General features: G+C 35.6%; 1 protein-coding gene across 9 annotated transcripts in view; it reads right to left on the bottom strand.

Moving 5' to 3' along the window:
- Nucleotides 1-1,172: 1,172 nt before the first annotated feature.
- Nucleotides 1,173-19,718, bottom strand: part of LOC142344506 (AP-3 complex subunit beta-1-like) — a 120,058-nt gene continuing 101,512 nt past the window's right edge. For all 9 annotated transcript variants that reach the window (XM_075396213.1, XM_075396212.1, XM_075396211.1 and 6 more), the window contains 4 exons: nucleotides 8,754-8,978; nucleotides 3,099-3,225; nucleotides 2,529-2,642; nucleotides 1,173-2,142 (listed from right to left, as the gene is read on the bottom strand). In XM_075396213.1, the coding sequence (XP_075252328.1) occupies nucleotides 1,853-2,142; nucleotides 2,529-2,642; nucleotides 3,099-3,225; nucleotides 8,754-8,978 (756 nt within the window). In that variant the 3' untranslated portion in view covers nucleotides 1,173-1,852. The remainder of the gene's footprint in view (nucleotides 2,143-2,528; nucleotides 2,643-3,098; nucleotides 3,226-8,753; nucleotides 8,979-19,718) is intronic.

Genomic DNA, 19,718 nt, shown 5'->3' on the forward strand with positions numbered 1-19,718 from the left:
AATTTGGCCTCTTTGTGTGTTTGTTATTTATTATTTTGTGGGGTCGTGGCGTGGTCTCATTATTAATAGGCCCAATTGGCTTCCTGGAGTTTTGCAACTTAATCCATCGCTTTTTGTTGAAATCTTAAATCTGTTATGACTTTTGGAAACATTTATATCCAAAACAAATTTGGGTTTTTGAGCTTTGTCATTTTTTAAAATTGTTTTTTTTTTGGTCGAAATGTAGTTTAGTCTTTGTAAACACAGGTCACAACCGTTTGCATTGAGCTATAAATTAACCCTTGTAACAGTTTTTGTTTCAAACTTTTCCTCTGCTTTTTTACTAAAGGACTTCATAAAATTTTGGATATTTTTATATATTTGTACATTTTAAAGGATTTTTGTTTTCTTTTTGGTTTATAACAATAATCGTAAGACCCATTGGCTTTCAAATTTTTGGCAATTGAAGATTGGATTCTGGTATGTCTCAATTGCTTCCTATGGAGATAAAAATAAAAATTTCAGTGATTTCAGGTGATATTTAATGACATTAATAACTGAAGTTAATTGTATTCAAAAATAGAAACGTGTTTTTAAACTTTGCACCTCTTTGCTATTTTTTCGCTTTCTTGTCGACTTGTTAACCAGTCGCATTGAGAGCCGGTCCCATATATGTTCTAATGAAGTATAGGTTAAACTGTTTTGTTTAGATTTTGTCTGACGCGAGTTTGATTTTGTTATTATTTTTTTATTGTAGGCATCGAGTTGTGGTCGTAAGTAATGTTTGTTTCTTGATTTTGCAATGGTCCTTTTTAGTAGTTCTATTATCAAAAACTGTCATCGGCCCACTAGTGTGGCATTATTATATTCCATTGGTTGTTTATTGAACGATATCTATGTTTTTGATCCCTTCATCAATTCGTAGCCAATTAAGTTAAGAATGTGGATGAGCGGGGTCGGAACATTATGTGCGTACGCACATTACCGAGCCTCCTTGTTATATACAGCTTTACTAATATCTGTTGAAACGTAACTAATGTACAGGTTTCTTCATACTATGGTCGAGCGCGCTGGGTTGCGCACAGGATCTATATAATTGGTACAAACTTCATTTGAGAGCAATTAATAATTTCTGTCAATACTGTTGAGGAAAATTGAAAGATTATCAAACTCTCCACAATATAATTGAAAAATATTTTTAAAACACATTAATTGATAAATTGCTTATAGATTCATGTATTGATTCACATATTATATTCACTATTAACAACAGGTTCAGGAATAAATGATTGCGTATGACTTACTGCAACTACCAAAATATACATTTATTTATAAGTTAATGCATTTTTAAGTAAACTGATTCGATTGGATACAATCTTTGTGGCAATGAATTATCATCTTTTCTATTCACAAAAAAAGCTGAACTACACGATAGCAATTATTTTCTTCAGTTACGAATAAACTTCAAAATTTTTTTTAAAAAGTAAATACTTTTTATGGAACCAACTTGTATTGAGAAGCAACAGATGAACTCAGAATTCCGTTGATAGATAGATTTACAGTAATACTAGTTTATTGGAAAACGATCGTTTCGAAAAATGGAACAAATATGGAAAAAGCGAGCCTTTCCCATTATCATTATAGCCATCAATATAAAATATAGCCAGCCGATCACAGGTCATAGCCCAACTAAGGTGAGGTCTATAAAGGGAAATGGCAGAACAAGCACTCATAAGTTTATTCCGGAATAATTATTGATAGCAAGCTTTCATTCAGGAAAAGCTGACGGCGATCGAATTGCGGCTTCAAACTTCTGTCTCACAAAGCAATTAAGCACACCATAGCAAAGTCCAGGGTCGAAAAATTTTAATCATCACTGTAGAAGACTTTCTTTCAATTCCTTCATCAATTTAGATCCAATCACCATTTTCTCGCAATTCACGGTCAATTTTTTCTTTCTCAAATTGATCGAAATGAGGACAGGAGTTGCACTGGATGCAGTGACGCCACAGAACATGTAGATGTTAGAGTAGTTATCACTCTGAGATGGAACCTGTCCAACATTACAGATTGTGAACACTCTTCTAAGGATCTCGGATTCCTCCAAGTCCTCCGTGAGAGACTCCACTTTGCACTCGTTCTCGTTCATTCCAGTCAAACGGCCTGAAAGATTAGAGCCATTTATTAGTTTTCTCACACATGCTTATAAATTTTATTCCTGGATCGCATTATTAGGAGAGGAAACATAACAACTCCGCGAAAAAAGCAGTAACAAAACGCCTCTATAATTTAATATCCAAACGCGCATTAGTTTCAGATATTTCTGAAATAAAAAAATTTTGTTCACGGGGTAAAATTCTTTCTCCAAAAATGCGACTATGTGACCGTTGTAGGACGACTAACCGAATTCCTGCTTAATTTAACTGCCGAACAGTCTAGTTTCGCAGTTAAACTACCAAACAGAACAAACAGTTCCTCGATTATTGCCGGAACAGTTGAAACGTGAACCTAAGAAAAGCATGAAAGAATGAACTTGAGTTGTTAGTGACCTTGTATGGTGGCGAATGTCTGCTGTGTACATGTGCATGGTCTGAGAAGATCCCCGACTGTGCAGCTGATTTGGACTGAGAACTGCTTCACTTCACTTTCGTTTAGAGTGCAACCTGCACAATAAACAAAAGTTAAATGCATCAATCTTCGTATCTACAATTGCTGTATGGTAGACATGAATCAACTCAGGTTATTTGTTAGGCCAGTCGCCCAATTTTATCATTACAACTAATGCAGATATGATGAACTCAAAACGAAAAATTAATTTCTTTCATTCCCATCAATCCGATTTATGGAAGACGCTGTTACGCGTTCTAAAATTACATCTGTTTATTTTATTACTCAATGTGCCAAATTACGGGCAGATTGTGAAGTGAGCCGAATGGTTGAGTTGCCTGTCCTTTCGTCGTCATAGGATGTCTTTGTCCTTTTTTGTTGCGTTTGTATGACATAGATAAATAATTTCTTTCTGTCTTTAAACTCTGTTAGCAGAATTTATAATGATTACAATTTTAAACGAAGCATGAACTTCCTTAAAAGCAGATACACTGAGAAATTCTATCACTCACCTATAGTAAAATGAGCTGGCTGTAGGGAGTCACAGAAGTCTATTCCAATGTACGCATTCTGAACTTGACCAGTTGAGAGAACACCAATCTTTGGAAACTCGTCCAGAGACATACCGGTTGGCAGTTTCTAAAAGATTCAAGTTTTCTTTTTACGGCTGAAAACTTTTTGATCTTTAACTAAATAATTCAATTCTTAAAATTATTATTTAATATTAAATGATTAATTGTTCCGACCCACTTGTGGAAGGAGGAACTACATACTTAAATGGTGCTTTTTTTGTCAATTTTGGCCGATCGATATATTTTCATCAAAGAGAATTGAGACTGGTATCACTAGAAAGTTCTTATAATCAATAACTATTCGGATTACATTAGGGAGCGGTCTTTGAAAATTGGTTTCAGTCAATTTTGGCCGATCGATATATTTTCATCACAGAGAATTGAGACTGGTATCATTAGAAAGCTCTTATAATCAATAACTATTCGGATTACATTAGGGAGCGGTCTTTGAAAATTTTTGCATTTTTGTTTTTTTTCTTCTGTTAATTACACACTAGAATGATTTCAAATCAAGGCCCAAATAACAAACTGGGCCTACCCAAAACAAAATGAGGCCAAATCAATGTATATTATTTCTTCAGAAAAAAAGCTAATTAATTTTATGGCTTTGACAATTTGTTTGTTTGACAATTTTTTGATTTTTTTGTTTTGCCTTCAATTGTCATTCTTTTTGCAGCCTCGAGACTTCGTCTTATTGATCACTGATCCAATTGGCTTCTTTGTCAGCTATAGACAGACCTATACAAGGCTTTCAGTTGTTATCTAATGCCTGTTATGACTTCAAATATAATTTTTTTAAAGAAATTGTCAGTGAAAATTTGAAGTTTGCCAATTTTTTTGACAACATGTAGCTTAGTTTCAATATATACAGGCAAAACTTATTACAGGTGAAGGAAATTATACTCTTTATAGTGCTATTATTTTTAACTAAGGAGTCTTGGCTTTCTTACAAAAATTTATAAGTTTAGTGATTTTCGCCTATATTTGAGGCTTTAATTTAATCCCTTTTCAAAAAAATAAAGAAACGAAACAATAATTGGCCTTGAGAGAATGAACCAATAACATTCTTAAAGATGTCAGTGAATAGGTTAAAGTTTTAACGGCTGAGAAACCATTCTCCCGAAATGTTTATTAGAATTTCTTGTTTTCGCCTCTAATTGTCGTTCTTTTTGTGGTCGCACGGCAAAGACTCAAAAATCTTAATGGCATCTACTGATGTTAAGAAGACTCTATGCACTGATATAAACTTGTAGCTAACGGTTTTACTAACTTTAAATTAATTTTTCTAAAGAAAATATTTTTGTACATTTCAAAATAAGTTCTCATTGTCGTCAACAAGTAACTTCGTCGCATTAGTGACAGAACTCGTCAATTTTCTGTTGCTCCAAACAATATTTTTTTCTTTTCATTATGTTTGGGCTGATGTCATTAGAGCACAACTGGCTTCCTGATCAACTGCAAGTTAATCTAATTTTGTTCTGAGTTGAAAGCTCATGGTTTGTTTGCATTTTTTTAAAAAGAAATTAGAAATAGTGGATTTTCGAGCTTTGTCACTTTTATATTTCAATCAGTTTTTTCGATTGGTCTCTGTAACGACAGGCGACTTCTTTTTTCTGGTGACCAAGATCCAATCTTTACGATGTTTTTACAACTAATGGCTTCTTGGCTTTGGCACTACGCATTTTCATAATTTTCAAACTTATTCCACATTATGAAACTAGAGGGTGGGCGTTCAAAAAACGGCAATTGTAGATGTTGTTCTTCATGAATAGCTTATGATTTTAACGGTTGCAAAACTGCTTTCACGTTAAATTTTATTAATTTTTCTATTTTGCCGTTCTATTTGTAGTCGCCTGACATATTACGGATAATGCCAGGTCTCAATTGCTTCCTAGAGGTATAATTTAATCTTATTAATGAGCTCACTTGATACGCACTGGTTTTAATCAGTTTGTATTTGGTAGTTTTCGAAGCGTATTTTTGGACTTAGCTCGTCTCTGACAACCTGTTACCGAATCTCATATCTCATCTAATGAAGTAGAGGTTATATTGTTTAGTTCAGGTTTTTTCTGATTCCATTGTGATTTTGTTAACGAGTGTTTTTCTAAAATATGCCCATCGAGTTTTGACGGAAACTAATAATTGCAAATATTTGATATTTATCTTTGTCTTGTCCAGTACTCTCATAAATGGCATGCCCTCTAACCCGGCATTATTTTTTTCACTTAGTTTGTTGAACGATGTTTGAAATTTTGAAAGTTTTCTATCTTGAAAGGTCGGGAGTTTTCTTTTTGTCGTCGCACGGCAAAGACTCAAAAATCAAAAGCCATAATGGCATCTACTGTTGTTTAGATTATTCTATTCACTGATATCAATTTGTAGTTAACGGTTTTGACTTTCAGATAAATTTTCTATGGACAATATATTTGCACATCCCAATAAATGTTATCATTGTCGTCGACAAGTAACTTAGTCCCATTACTGACAGACCTCATCAATTTTCTGTTGCTCCAAACAATAATTTGTTCTTTTCGTTGTGTTTGGGTTGATGTCATTAGAGCACAACTGGCTTCCTGATGAAATGCAAGTTAACCTACTTTTGTTCTGAGTTGAAAGCTCATGGTTTGTTTGATTTTTCAAAAAAAAATTAAAAATCAGTTGCTCTGTGAGCTTTGTCACTTTTGTATAACTTCTGTCAGTTTTTTAGATTGGTCTCTGTAACGACAGAAGAGATCTTTTTCTGGTGACTATGATCCAATTTTTACGACGTCTTTATTTTCACTTAATGGCTTCTTGGCTTTAGCACTACGCATTTTCATAATTTAAAAACTTATTCCACATTATCAAACTAGAGGGTGGGTGTTCAAAAAATGGCAATTGAAGATATTGTTCTTCATTAATAGCTTATGATTTTAACGGTTGCAACACTGCTTTCTCGTTAAATTTAATTAATTTTTTTCCAATTTGCCGTTCTAATTGTAGTCGTCTGAAATATCAAGAATAATGCCAGGTCTCACTTGCTTCCTAGACGTATAATTTACCCTTATTAATGAGCTCACTTGATACGTACTGTTTTTAATAAATTTGTATTTGGTAGTTTTTGAAGCGTATTTTTGGACTTTTCCATCTGTGTCGACCTGTTACCGAACCTCATATCTCATCTAAGGAAGAATAGGTTATATAGTTTAGTTCAGGTTTTTTCTAATTCCATTGTAATTTTGTAACTGAGTGTTTTTCTAAAATATGGCCATCGAGTTTTGATGGATACTAATAATTGCAAATATTTGATATTTATGTTTGTCTTGTCCAGTACTCTCATAAATGGCATGCCCTCTAACCCGGCATTATTTTTTTCACTTAGTTGTTTTTTGAACGATGTTTTAAATTTTGGAAGTTTTCTATCTTGAAAGGTCGGGAGCTTTCTTTTTGTCGTCGCACGGCAAAGACTCAAAAATAAAAAGCCATAATGGCATCTACTGTTGTTTAGATGATTCTATTCACTGATATCAATTTGTAGTTAACGGTTTTATTGGCTTTCAGATAAATTTTCTATGGACAATATATTTGCACATCCCAATAAACGTTATCATTGTCGTCGACAAGTAACTTAGTCCCATTACTGACAGACCTCATCAATTTTCTGTTGCTCCAAACAATATTTTTTTCTTTTCATTATGTTTGGGCTGATGTCATTAGAGCACAACTGGCTTCCTGATCAACTGCAAGTTAATCTAATTTTGTTCTGAGTTGAAAGCTCATGGTTTGTTTGCATTTTTTTAAAAAAAATTAGAAATAGTGGATTTTCGAGCTTTGTCACTTTTATATTTCAATCAGTTTTTTCGATTGGTCTTTGTAACGACAGGCGACTTCTTTTTTCTGGTGACCAAGATCCAATCTTTACGATGTTTTTACAACTAATGGCTTCTTGGCTTTGGCACTACGCATTTTCATAATTTTCAAACTTATTCCACATTATGAAACTAGAGGGTGGGCGTTCAAAAAACGTCAATTGTAGATGTTGTTCTTCATGAATAGCTTATGATTTTAACGGTTGCAAAACTGCTTTCACGTTAAATTTTATTAATTTTTTTTCTATTTTGCCGTTCTATTTGTAGTCGTCTGACATATTACGGATAATGCCGGGTCTCAATTGCTTCCTAGAGGTATAATTTAACGTTATTAATGAGCTCACTTGATACGTACTGTTTTTAATAAATTTGTATTTGGTAGTTTTTGAAGCGTATTTTTGGACTTTTCCATCTCTGTCGACCTGTTACCGAACCTCATATCTCATCTAAGGAAGAATAGGTTATATAGTTTAGTTCAGGTTTTTTCTAATTCCATTGTAATTTTGTTACTGAGTGTTTTTCTAAAATATGGCCATCGAGTTTTGATGGAAACTAATAATTGCAAACATTTGATATTTATGTTTGTCTTGTCCAGTACTCTCATAAATGGCATGCCCTCTAACCCGGCATTATTTTTTTCACTTAGTTGTTTGTTGAACGATGTTTGAAATTTTGAAAGTTTTCTATCTTGAAAGGTCGGGAGTTTTCTTTTTGTCGTCGCACGGCAAAGACTCAAAAATCAAAAGCCATAATGGCATCTACTGTTGTTTAGATGATTCTATTCACTGATATCAATTTGTAGTTAACGGTTTTATTGACTTTCAGATAAATTTTCTATGGACAATATATTTGCACATCCCAATAAACGTTATCATTGTCGTCGACAAGTAACTTAGTCCCATTACTGACAGACCTCATCAATTTTCTGTTGCTCCAAACAATAATTTGTTCTTTTCGTTGTGTTTGGGTTGATGTCATTAGAGCACAACTGGCTTCCTGATCAAATGCAAGTTAACCTACTTTTGTTCTGAGTTGAAAACTCATGGTTTGTTTGATTTTTCAAAAAAAAATGAAAATCAGTTGATTTTTGAGCTTTGTCACTTTTGTATAACTTCTGTCAGTTTTTTAGATTGGTCTCTGTAACGACAGGTGACATCTTTTTTCTGGTGACTATGATCCAATGTTTACGACGTCTTTATTTTCACTTAATGGCTTCTTGGCTTTGGCACTACGCATTTTCATAATTTTCAAACTTATTCCACATTATCAAACTAGAGGGTGGGTGTTCAAAAAATGGCAATTGAAGATATTGTTCTTCATTAATAGCTTATGATTTTAACGGTTGCAACACTGCTTTCTCGTTAAATTTAATTAATTTTTTTTCCAATTTGCCGTTCTATTTGTAGTCGTCTGACATTACGGATAATGCCAGGTCTCACTTGCTTCCTAGAGGTATAATTTAACCTTATTAATGAGCTCACTTGATACGTACTGGTTTTAATAAATTTGTATTTGGTAGTTTTCGAAGCGTATTTTTGGACTTTGCCCGTCTTTGTCGACCTGTTACCGAATCTGATATCTATCTCATCATTAATATTTTTTTTTCACTTAGTTGTTTGTTGAACGATGTGTGAAATTTTGAAAGTTTTCTATCTTGAAAGGTCAGGAGACAAAATGTTTTCAACTTGAAAACGCTAAAATTGAAAGCCCTCGTGGTGATGCGAAATAAGGTGGAATAAGCACTGACCTTGTCCACTATAGAGATATTCGAGAATTGAGTAGCATCAGTGGCAGTGTTGGCAAACAGCAACTCAATGGACACTTTATTCTCATCATAGATGAAGGGCTTCCTTGTGAACCTGGCCTTCACTGCCAGACCCCTCCCCAACAGTCTGTTCAGTAATTCTACCTCTCCCTTCTGGGATGCGTGCAGCGCAGACGGCGAAGATGGCAACAGCTCCAGACCTTCCGGCTAAACGGGCAATTTTTTATAGAAATTACATCCAACCGAAGAATCTAATGCTCATTAGTTTAAAGATGTGCGTGATTTTTATTTTCGGTTAATGTAGTACTACCAGCAAAATGTTCCATCAAAACTGAAGATTACCTTCTGTTCGTTAATAGGGCTATTCCGTCAACTTTCCATTAATAGGAAATAGTTATTGACGTAATTTTAAGTATATGTTAGAACAAAAGCCTTGTCGCATGATGGACTGACATAGTGCCCTGACACGAGCGCGTTTGCGCCCGATTGCTGGGCAGGAGTTCCGATGGGGACTAAAATTGTGTTCTAACCCATTCAGAGAACCAAAGGGTACGAAGTGTTGAATTTCGTTTGAAATTGAAGTTAAGAATACAATTTTGCAGTTTATTGAAATAAGTTTTTTTAAAAATATACTGGAGTTGAAGTAAACCAAACATCTCCGTCTACGATATCGAAGCAGCTGATTATTTATAGAGGGTTGATTCAAGCGTCAAAAGTTAGATTTCTAACTAGGTCTTATTTTTTCGCCTTAAATTTAGTCTCCTAAATTAGGACACTAAATTTAGGGCAAAAAATTAGACTTTTACTTCTTTAAGATCTTTGAAACCAAGCTCTGTGCCTCAAAGTTTTAGTGACCGATGAAAACGTACCCTGGGGCCTCTATATATGATTGAATGTCGTTTCTTAGAGCAGCCATCTGACCGCTTGCAAAAACAGGCATACTTGTAAAAACAGCAGTAATGGGCAGAGAACTACTTCTGCATGTACGAACTAATTATTGAGCCGGGCACAGCTGAGAGTAGGCGATGAGGAGTTGAAACGCAGCCGGACGCTATGAGGTATAAAAAATTGATCTCTGACTATATGTTAGAACATAAATCTTAGCGCCCCCTGAGTAAAAGTGACAAAGTGATCTATAATTTATGTTCTAATTTATTAGAAAAACCAAAGGGTAAAATGCAGTAGGTTCCACTCCAGTGTTTGAAAACTGGAGGAAATTTCGATCCGGCTTTATTGGTCTTCGGATTTAAAATCGGATACAATCCGCAATCGACGTACGCACCTGAAAGTTTTTAAACTACAAAGCTGAGGGAATCTTCTTATAACAAATATCGGATCTATTCTGTTCCCCCCCCCCCCCCAGCTTAGTGAGCACAAAACATTATGACCCCCAGGCACACGTGCTAATTTCTTACATAGTAACGTGCGATATAACAACATATAATTTGTGCCATAAAAAACTGGGGGTCATAAAAAACACTGCGGGGCCGAAACAGAATAGATCCCAAATATCTTAAGAACAATTTGCTCAGTAGTGCTCAATTCAGCTTTTAACCAGGGTTATCTTAATTGTTGTAGAACACATGCAATCATCAGAAGAGGTGAATTCTCACGCAACTATTTTAATAACCTTTTGGGGAAAAAACATCTCGGTTAAACCCATCATTTTCAACAAATACAGAGAATACAGCATTCAAAACACAGAACTGATGGCAAAATCTCTAAGGAGGCCAAAAATAGGGGTAGGAAACCCAAAACCAAATACGTGCACCAAATTCGAGATAATGCAAATACGTGAACGCTTTTGCAGCTTAAAAACATTTTGGTTAGTTTATAATACCATAGAAATATGTAGTTATTGAAGAAAGAGCCATATTTCACAAAACATTTGAATCATGCTCGCGTTTAAAAGATTATTCCCAGACTTCTAAGCTCAGCACCCCTTGTTCCAAAATAAGTGGATTTATATAGTTATGCACTATGTCAAAAAATTATATTATATTAAGTGGAGTTTCATGTTTGTTGAGCTGATTCATGAGCACAAAATCTTAAAATTTTCCGCTTTTCAAATTTCTTTCAGCCGTTGTATGAAAAATGCATATTAGAGAAACCACATGGAAATTTTCAGTAATCACTGAATTATACAAAATTCCAAATTGTTGTAAACGAAGAAATTTGAAGCAAAAGCACTGCAAAAAGTTAAATTAATCAACCTAGTTTGAGAACTTAAAATGTCGCAGTCCACATAGGCAACAAACATTTTTTTCGCATGAAAAGTAACCAGTTTCTGATTAAATTTCTTCTATACTCTTCTTACAGTAGTCCTCTTGGCGGGCGGCAAAGTGGTCAGAGTGCCATTAGAGCTATGTATTGATTTGATAGAGCACTGTTAAACTTTGTAATTAGGTTGTCTGATGCATATGTGATGAACCCAGTAATAGACGCTTAAGGCCCAACTTAGCAACTTACTTTTCAGTTTCTCCTTAAAAACGTACGTGAATTAGCACGAGTTAAATAAAATCTTCTAAGTAATATGGAAAGTAATATACATTTGAACCAAAAGGTGTGACAAAAATGTCGCCAATTTTCAAACACTTGGTTGGAAGTTGATGTGATTTTTACACTTCGGTTCTCTAGATTACAATAAAAGTATTAGCCCCTCGAGACTTGCATCCCGTACTCGGGCGAAATCAACCTCGTACCAGGGCACAAGTCCAGTCTGCCGCTAAGATTAATGTTCTAACATTAATTTATAGAAATGCTTTTGAGTACTTATGACTTCACTTGGCCTTCCGGCCCGAGTAAATCCAATAATAACTAGGAACTTGAAAAGGCAGAATTTTTATAGACACGAAAAATACACGGAATAAATAACTTAGAGTTCAAAAACAGCTTTATGCTTGAACATATTTTTTGTGGCCTGGTTCTTATCTAAACTGCAAAGCAATTTGAACAAAACTGATGTGCCTCGAAAACAAATTCAACCGCAGTATGACTTCTTTAAGAAAAGGCTTCATTTTTTATCATCCAGCGTAAAACTTTTCTACCACCAAGAAGTCGACCTTTGCAGAAAGTCACAATTATAATAGTTTGAATTTCATCAACGTTATAAGGCAACTTTCTTTGATCTGTGCGCTATGGATTCAGACCAGTTCTTAAGAACTTCTGACCTGTTTATCAGGTTCCAGGTATTAGTATCCTTATCAATAAAAATAAGATCTGGAAACTCACTGGACTAATTGAGCAAAGCGACTAGCGTCGGAAAAATTGCTCTCGAATGACAGGCGGCGCAATTTAATTCAGGGGCTGCAGCCTAGATAAATTTTTATTTATGGGTGCAAAAACGTCACACAGAGGTAGGATTCGAACCCCGACCTCCTAAATCAAATTCCGTCACCTCGACGTAGGTATTAACCACTCGGCTATAAGTTCCTTGTCATCTGGTCTCGAACAATCGCTTTTGTTTGAACAACAAACTTTACTTCGGAGTGAGAGCAATTTAAACCACTCAAAAATCAAGAAGTGCCTGAAAAAGTCTATTGGGAAGTCAGAGATTATTCTAGAAGAAAAGCGCAAAACGATCAAGCAAAAATTGCAAAAAAAGACCCGCGTTTACTATAATTGCGTTTACTATAATTACGTTAGTCGCTTCATGTTTCATTAGTCTGAGTTACCAGATCGTATTTTTATTGATAATGATACTAATACCTGGATCCTGGCAATAAGTTACAGAAGTAGGCCTAACAAACTATCGAATACCGGGAAAATCCCATTTGTATTCTTGATATGGTTTGTCGGTATTACTTTGACTCTGTTCATTTTACATTGCTTTGGTGAGCAAATGCCGTTGTGAAGCTCAATGAGCAGAAAGAATGAAGAGAAAAGCTAGCCAACAGAAGTAAAGCAATAAAATTAGGTATAGCGAAACAAATTTTTTTGACGAAAGGGGAGTGCAATTAAAAACATAACACGAAAAACCCTGAATGACAATCCAAAGAAAATAACTAACTGATGACTTTGAGGACACCTTTTTTTTCCAGCAATCACAAACTCAGATAGTCAAGAAAAAAAATGTGACCCTACACTGCAGTAAAACAACAGAAGCAAAAATCCAAACAATTAAAAAAATTGCTTTTCCGAGAACTAGTTAGCTAATCAAAAGTTTGGTATATGATATTAGAGTGAGATGTCCAATAGATCAAAGAGGGTCAAATCATATATCAAAACATCAACAATATTTTGCATAATTGAACACTGTGCGCCCTTAGATTGCTTCGGTTGCATACAGCAAATTTCAAAAATAAAAAAAAAAACAAAAAAGCAGTGACAGCCAAAGAAAGCACATGACCATATATTAAAAACTGTAGCAATAGCATAACATACAACGTTAGAAATAAAAAAACATCCTTCAATAGTTCTCTAAGGAGAAAAGGGAAGGAACGGAAATAACAAAACCAGCCAATATTGCAAATCTAACAAAAACCTTTTGAAAACTAACAATTTCGAAATCAGTAAAAACATCAGCTCAAAAAAATCGGACACTTGAATTGCGTTGTGCCGATGAGACCTGTTTTTAATGAAACTAACAGACAAATATTAAACAAACGCGCAAATCTTACATACATTTTCTTCACACAGAAAAGCGAAAAAAATAATTATTATATATCGACTTAAAAAGTTATTTAATTCACTTATGGCTAACGAGCAACCAATCACTCCTGTCATTAATGGAGTGAGTGATAAGACAAAAGAGAAAAAAGTAACACAAGCAGAAATTCACGCGAAAATTTGAAAACACATGGTGTACAAATAATCCAAAGTGATTACTCCATAATTAAAATCATAACGGTAATTTCTCATTGACAAAAAGTGAAAAAACGTGAAGATCTTACAAAAAATCTCTTATACAATCCAAATCCGTGGGGTTGTTATAGGAGCGCAATAATAGTCAGCTGAATAGCTGTCAGCTGATAAAAGAAACTAATTTCGATGCACTTTCAATTAGACTTTTAGTAGTTAAACTACTGGCAATTAAGTTCAGCTGCTTTGAACTCTTAATGAACAATTTATGACCCAAAACTCGTGAAAAAAATACTCGAAAACTGGTCAGAAACAAATTCTAATAAAACAGAAAGAGAAGGCTAAAATAATTGCTACAAACACAAAACTGCTAAAGAAAACTGACAAGCAAAGTATTGCATAAAAGAAACACGACTACAATAGTGCGTTCGACGTCAAATATAGAATATATTTGATAAAGCGTCTAGACTGTTTAATTTTTCTTGACATCATGCGCCTTCTGATTTTTTTTAAAAAAAGCAAATAACCAGCCTTAACACGTCTCCAAAATTTGAAAAACAGATTTTAAATTACGCCATGATAACTAAAAGTTTCGCGCTTTTCTCTATGCCCGGTTAATTTGTATTTCAACGGTGCGAAAAGGCAGTAAAAATAACTTTTTATACGAATTCAAACTGCGCTTCTGAAACTTCAAAGGATCTTTATTAATAACTCATAAACACATTTAAAATCATATGTCATTTTTACCGACACAATTTTTTGAAGATAAACTTGGATGAAGATCACTTACTGCACAACCACTACTGAGGTCTATAATAAAATCTATTCGACTAACGTCGTGTGAATTGTTCTCAGACGACGGGCGAGCGTTTGATGTTGAAACCAGTTTCGGAACACCTGTTAATTGACTTTTAGTACTAAACTACCACGAATTAGGTCAGCGGCATAAACTCATCAATTTAGATCACACAAAAATCAAGAAGTCCAGCATGATGAAAGTCACGCGAAGCGTCAGACAAAAGATCGATTTTATGCCATGAACATCAATCATCACTACGCCCCAGAAATACAGACAACACCAAACTGAAACATCTTCCAACTGAATAGTAAATACAGGTTATGTGAATCTGATGAAGTCACTGAGAAAGTCTGGCATTTATCGAAAACCGCTTTTTGAAACACGCGTTATGCAACTTCACTCAAAAGCACTTGCACACTCAAAAACACTTGTTCACTCAAGTTCACTTGCAAAATAGAATACAATTTTTCATTGCGAAAAGAATAAAATTTTGAGTATCTACATCCCCCATCCAATTAGTGCTTATAGTTACACCCACACACTAACATCACTCTCATGGCAGCAAGCTAAACACCATATTGGAGATCAGGTTGTAGGTGATCTGGCGGAAACGAACAGATACTAATTTTTGCAGAAAAAAAACAAACAAAAAATCACTTTTGCAGACAGTCAGCCCTTTTCATTTCTTGGTAAACTCTTTTGATAAACCATTTTTGAAATTTGAATCATTTTGGGATCTATTCCGTTTGAGCTACCCAAGCATAGAGGGTGCATATTATTTGCGACCCCCCGACGCATGTGCCAATTTTTTAAATACTGATTCACCATACAATAGCACAAGCTCTGTAAGTGGGCGAGCATAACGTAATGGTGGGTGATGACAAACGGAAGACATCCCACTTCTGCTATATGTATATATTGCATTTTATCCAATTGTCTTCCAAATAAAAGAAAAGGGTTAATTTTCCTAATTAAAAGATGGCACACGAGGATAAAACACTGGCAACAACGAATTGTGAAAAACTTCAATGGCTGGAAAACTCCGAAGATTGATTGAAGCGAAAAAAAGATCCGGATCCTGAATTTAGGGAACTTCGATCGACGGATCTTTTCCGTTTTGCACCCCCCCCCCCCCCCCATTATGATATACATCCCCTAGAGAGAGAGAACGTGCCATTACATAGTAAATCATTATTAGCACGTGGGTCTGGGGGGTGCAAATAATATGCATTCACTAAGCTGAGGGGGTAGTACAAACGGAAAAGATTCCGATTGACACGTGAGAAGTGAGAGTTTCATCAAAGACATTTTTCCAGGAGATAACAATCAAAAGTTCTTAAAAACCTAAGAAGTAGAAGAACTATCAGTAGGTGGAAATAATGACAAGCTCATCAACTCCGGCATACCAAAATTATCTAGTTGTGAAGTAGGCTACAAGACAACAATCAGCAATCTACTTGAGTTAGATTACTGCAAAGTTCGTGGTGAGTTAAACGCACATGTCTTTCTGGGGGCATTCAAGCTGCCGGCAGACACCAAACGCAAAAATTTTTCAACAGAAACAGACAACTTATAATGTTGTAGGACTCAACAAGAAAGCCAGTCAAAGAGTGCCCGATTCTTCAATTATCTCCCTAGACATTTGTCTATCCAGCTCAAAGCACTGGAATTAATTTCCCCAAAACAATCGGGGCAAGCTTTAAGGACAACACTGAACTAAAGATAAGGAAGCATAAAGGCCATCTAATGTCTACCATGTGTGAAAAACTTTCAAGAAAGCGATAATAGCCGCTCCTGGAATATACATTCCAAAAGCATGCATTAGGAAAGAAGAGCAAATTTGACCAACGAAGCAAATTCACTTTCCGAGAAGTGATATACAGTTCAAGCAAAGAATCCACAGGGCCGCGAAACAATAAATCTCAACAAAGAAATATATACATTTGTCCACGAACACAACAATTTACGTGCATCGAAGTTGCGCTCTTGCCTTCTTAATCACGATAAAATCAAATGCGCGGATAACGAGCAATTTACGCCACACCCCCGGGAAATGAGAAAAACAAAATACTTGACCCAATAAAAATACTAACCAAGAACACTGTATTCGAGGCAATGAACGCAATACATTAAGCCATCAGGGACACCAAAAAAGCAAGACACTGGACTCTGACAGCGAGCGCCTGCACGATTGAGGCTCCAATGCCCACAGATGTCTTACCGACACCATGGACATACCTGTTAACAGTTCATCCACACCAACCAATGCAAAATAGGCCTGGTTATAGCGTTGCACAATCCAGGCAATGCCCTTGATAAATACAAAAGTTTCAGGCCTATTACACTTCAGGCCATTATTATAACAAAATCTGATTGAAAAATAATTTTAAGTGATTTCTCGGATCATCAACATGAATTTAGACCAAATCGATCAAGAATCGCTCTCAATATAAAAGAAAAACAAACAAAATAGGAGAAAAAAACAACACGCCACGCCACTGCGTCAATCACAGCATAACACTGGTCTACACATCACAACTAGCTGTGTAGAAACGTCGGACAAAAAAGGACTTACAATAATAGTGAAATACTGCCTGACAAAGCTCAATTGAAATGTTAAAACTAACAAAGCCGTCTTTGCCTAAAATAACACAAACCAGTTCCCCTCCCATGACGGCGAACATCAATGACAATTATTGTGACAGCGTAAAATGAAACACGAGTATTAAAGAATTGACAAAGGAAAACAAACACGCTCTCAAAAGTATATAGTCCACGTGGGAGTAACTAAAGACAGTAAAAATTATACTAATCACCGCTGATAGCAGAAAAATCGACCCTGCCATTTAAACTATTGGATCATTTGAGAAACATAGCCGAGTAACGTCTGGCTAATTGCTCTCAAACAAATCGCGAGTGGTTGGCTTCCTCAGTAGCTACATCCGACTTGGGGAGGCTAGTTTTAGCTTAATTGAGGGGGAGGGGGGTGGCGATGAGTGGCAAAGGATGAACTTGAGAAGTTATAGATGGCTTGAGGTGAATGGGGGGGCAGTGGAGGGAGGACGAAGTGGAGGTGGCTTGCACTCAAGAACCGCAGAAAAAGTGGGTAAGGGGCTCAAGAACCGCCCTTTACACCATAAATATACGTCAACTAAACAGTTTCGGTGAATCGCATACTTAAATACTAGTGAAATATAGAGCTCTAAGAGAACTAATGTCCTCTGGGCTTAACATGTTTTCCCATTTTTGAACGCCATAAAAAGGCCAAACGAAAACAAAACCAGACAAAAAGTCGGTAGAAGAAAAAAATCTCACTTAAAAAGGTCAGCAGGACTAATAGAATTGCTACAAACATCGCTTGAGAGCAATTAGAAAGATATTGCCCCTGCTAAATGAGTACGAACAATGCAAAAAGCATTGAAATTTGAAGCAATACGATATGACGTAAACCCCGTGTTCCATTACATTAGGAACCCAACGGACCTCAAAATAGCTCAACTGTGGCAACGACTATTAGAGGTACCCACCTGGTCGGACATAATACCATCAGTCCAACATGACCACATTGCATAGATTTCTCTGCCTTTCTTGCGATAAATTGGGTTGCGAGCAATTAAATACAGTTTAAAGCTAGGGCGAACAATAACCGTAAGGACCCGACCATTTTACCATTTTTAAACTCTCAAATTTTCATCTTAAAAACATTCGCTAAACTATACTGGCGCACAACGTAACATTATATGCTCTACGATTAGTCTTTTTTCACATTTCAACATCCAAATAATTGAGTGTAAAAAGTTTGTTCAAATGCATTAGAATTAACAGCTTAGCGCGCCCAGCAATTAAATGCAGTGTTCGCTTTGCAATTCATCTGGATGATAAGAGAGACGCGATGCAAACTAAAAAGTGCAAAAGAGAAAGTTTTAGGCTAGATAGTGTTAAAGATGATACCTATCTACGGCTACTTTGGTGAAAACAGATCACAAACTTAAAACTAATCCGTATGAAAATCCATGTTCACAAGTATCGTCTGAATTCCTATTACAGTCCACATTTATGTTTGTTTTACGTCTTTTCACCCCAATTCATTTTTCCAGGATATTTTAACACCTTATTATTTCACCCAGCAAATTTTTCAACCCCTACGTATCCCTTATTTTGGATGTTAGTTTATTGCCCATACCCTCTTTAATGTTTATAGTATCAATTATATAAAGGATTAAAATAGATGTGAAACGATTGAGGGGTGAAACAATCGGGCTGAAATGATGGAGGGTGAAGTTTAAAGGTGAAGAAGTGGGAGATCCTTTGTTTTAAATGCCCATTAAAGGGGGTGGATATAATTGCAATGGATACATTACTGGGCTGAACATAATATGATATCATTAATGTAAAGCTGAGGGAGACTTCATCAGGAAATATCCGAACCATGTCCGAAAAAACCAAATAGGATAACTTTGTAACATGGATTTCCATAATTTATCTACTACTACTGTGAAGGATAGGTCGCGTGCAAAAATGGCAGACAAATATATATGTTAAATTTGAAAATAAGGAATTGAAACAGATTTATATAATATATCAACCAAAATATACAACTTCAAAATAGCTTTCAAATAAACTGAGAGACAAATTGCCAACTTTTCCACATTGAGAGGTTAAATTGATTTCCTCTTCACATGTTTAAATACTATCTAATATTTACTTCAAAATAATTCGCTTCAAATATTCATTGATCTGATTTCTTTTCCATTCCGTGAACAGAATTTTTGTTTCATTAGACCGTGTGCACAAACTGCTGCTCCTTTTTGTACTTTTAATGGTTTGCATAACATTAAAAGAGTGAGGATTAGCCAATACACATTATATTTATAAGGATATTTTCCTTTGTGCCCCCCCCCCCTCCCAAGATATGCACCCCCAACTATAGAGCACGTGTCATTACATAGTAAATCATTATGTAAAATATGGCACGTTCTAGGGAGGCGGGTCACAAACGGAAAAGATCCATTCCCGTTTATATATGACATCATAATGATGTAAAATATCAACAATTCATATTCTACGGGGGGGGGGGGGGGGGGTAGTTCCATTTTCAGTGATGATCGTACAGTACGGGAGCTGAGATTCGTTTCCTCTTCCCCTGGTAAATCATAAGCCTCCATCATGATATTTTTAAACCTTTAGCGACAAAAATTTAAGTAAAGGACAGTCTTTATTAGGCTACATAAACCATCAACAGTGCAAAGATAAGCATTGGTTTGTTCACATAGGGTAAAGAAAATAAATTTTTTATCGACGTGGAAGGGGGAGGGGAGGGCGGAGTAGGTGAGACAAACAATTTCGGG

Source organism: Convolutriloba macropyga, chromosome 8 (assembly GCF_964194025.1).
Source record: "Convolutriloba macropyga chromosome 8, txConMacr16.3, whole genome shotgun sequence".
Taxonomy (NCBI): Eukaryota; Metazoa; Xenacoelomorpha; order Acoela; family Convolutidae; genus Convolutriloba; species Convolutriloba macropyga.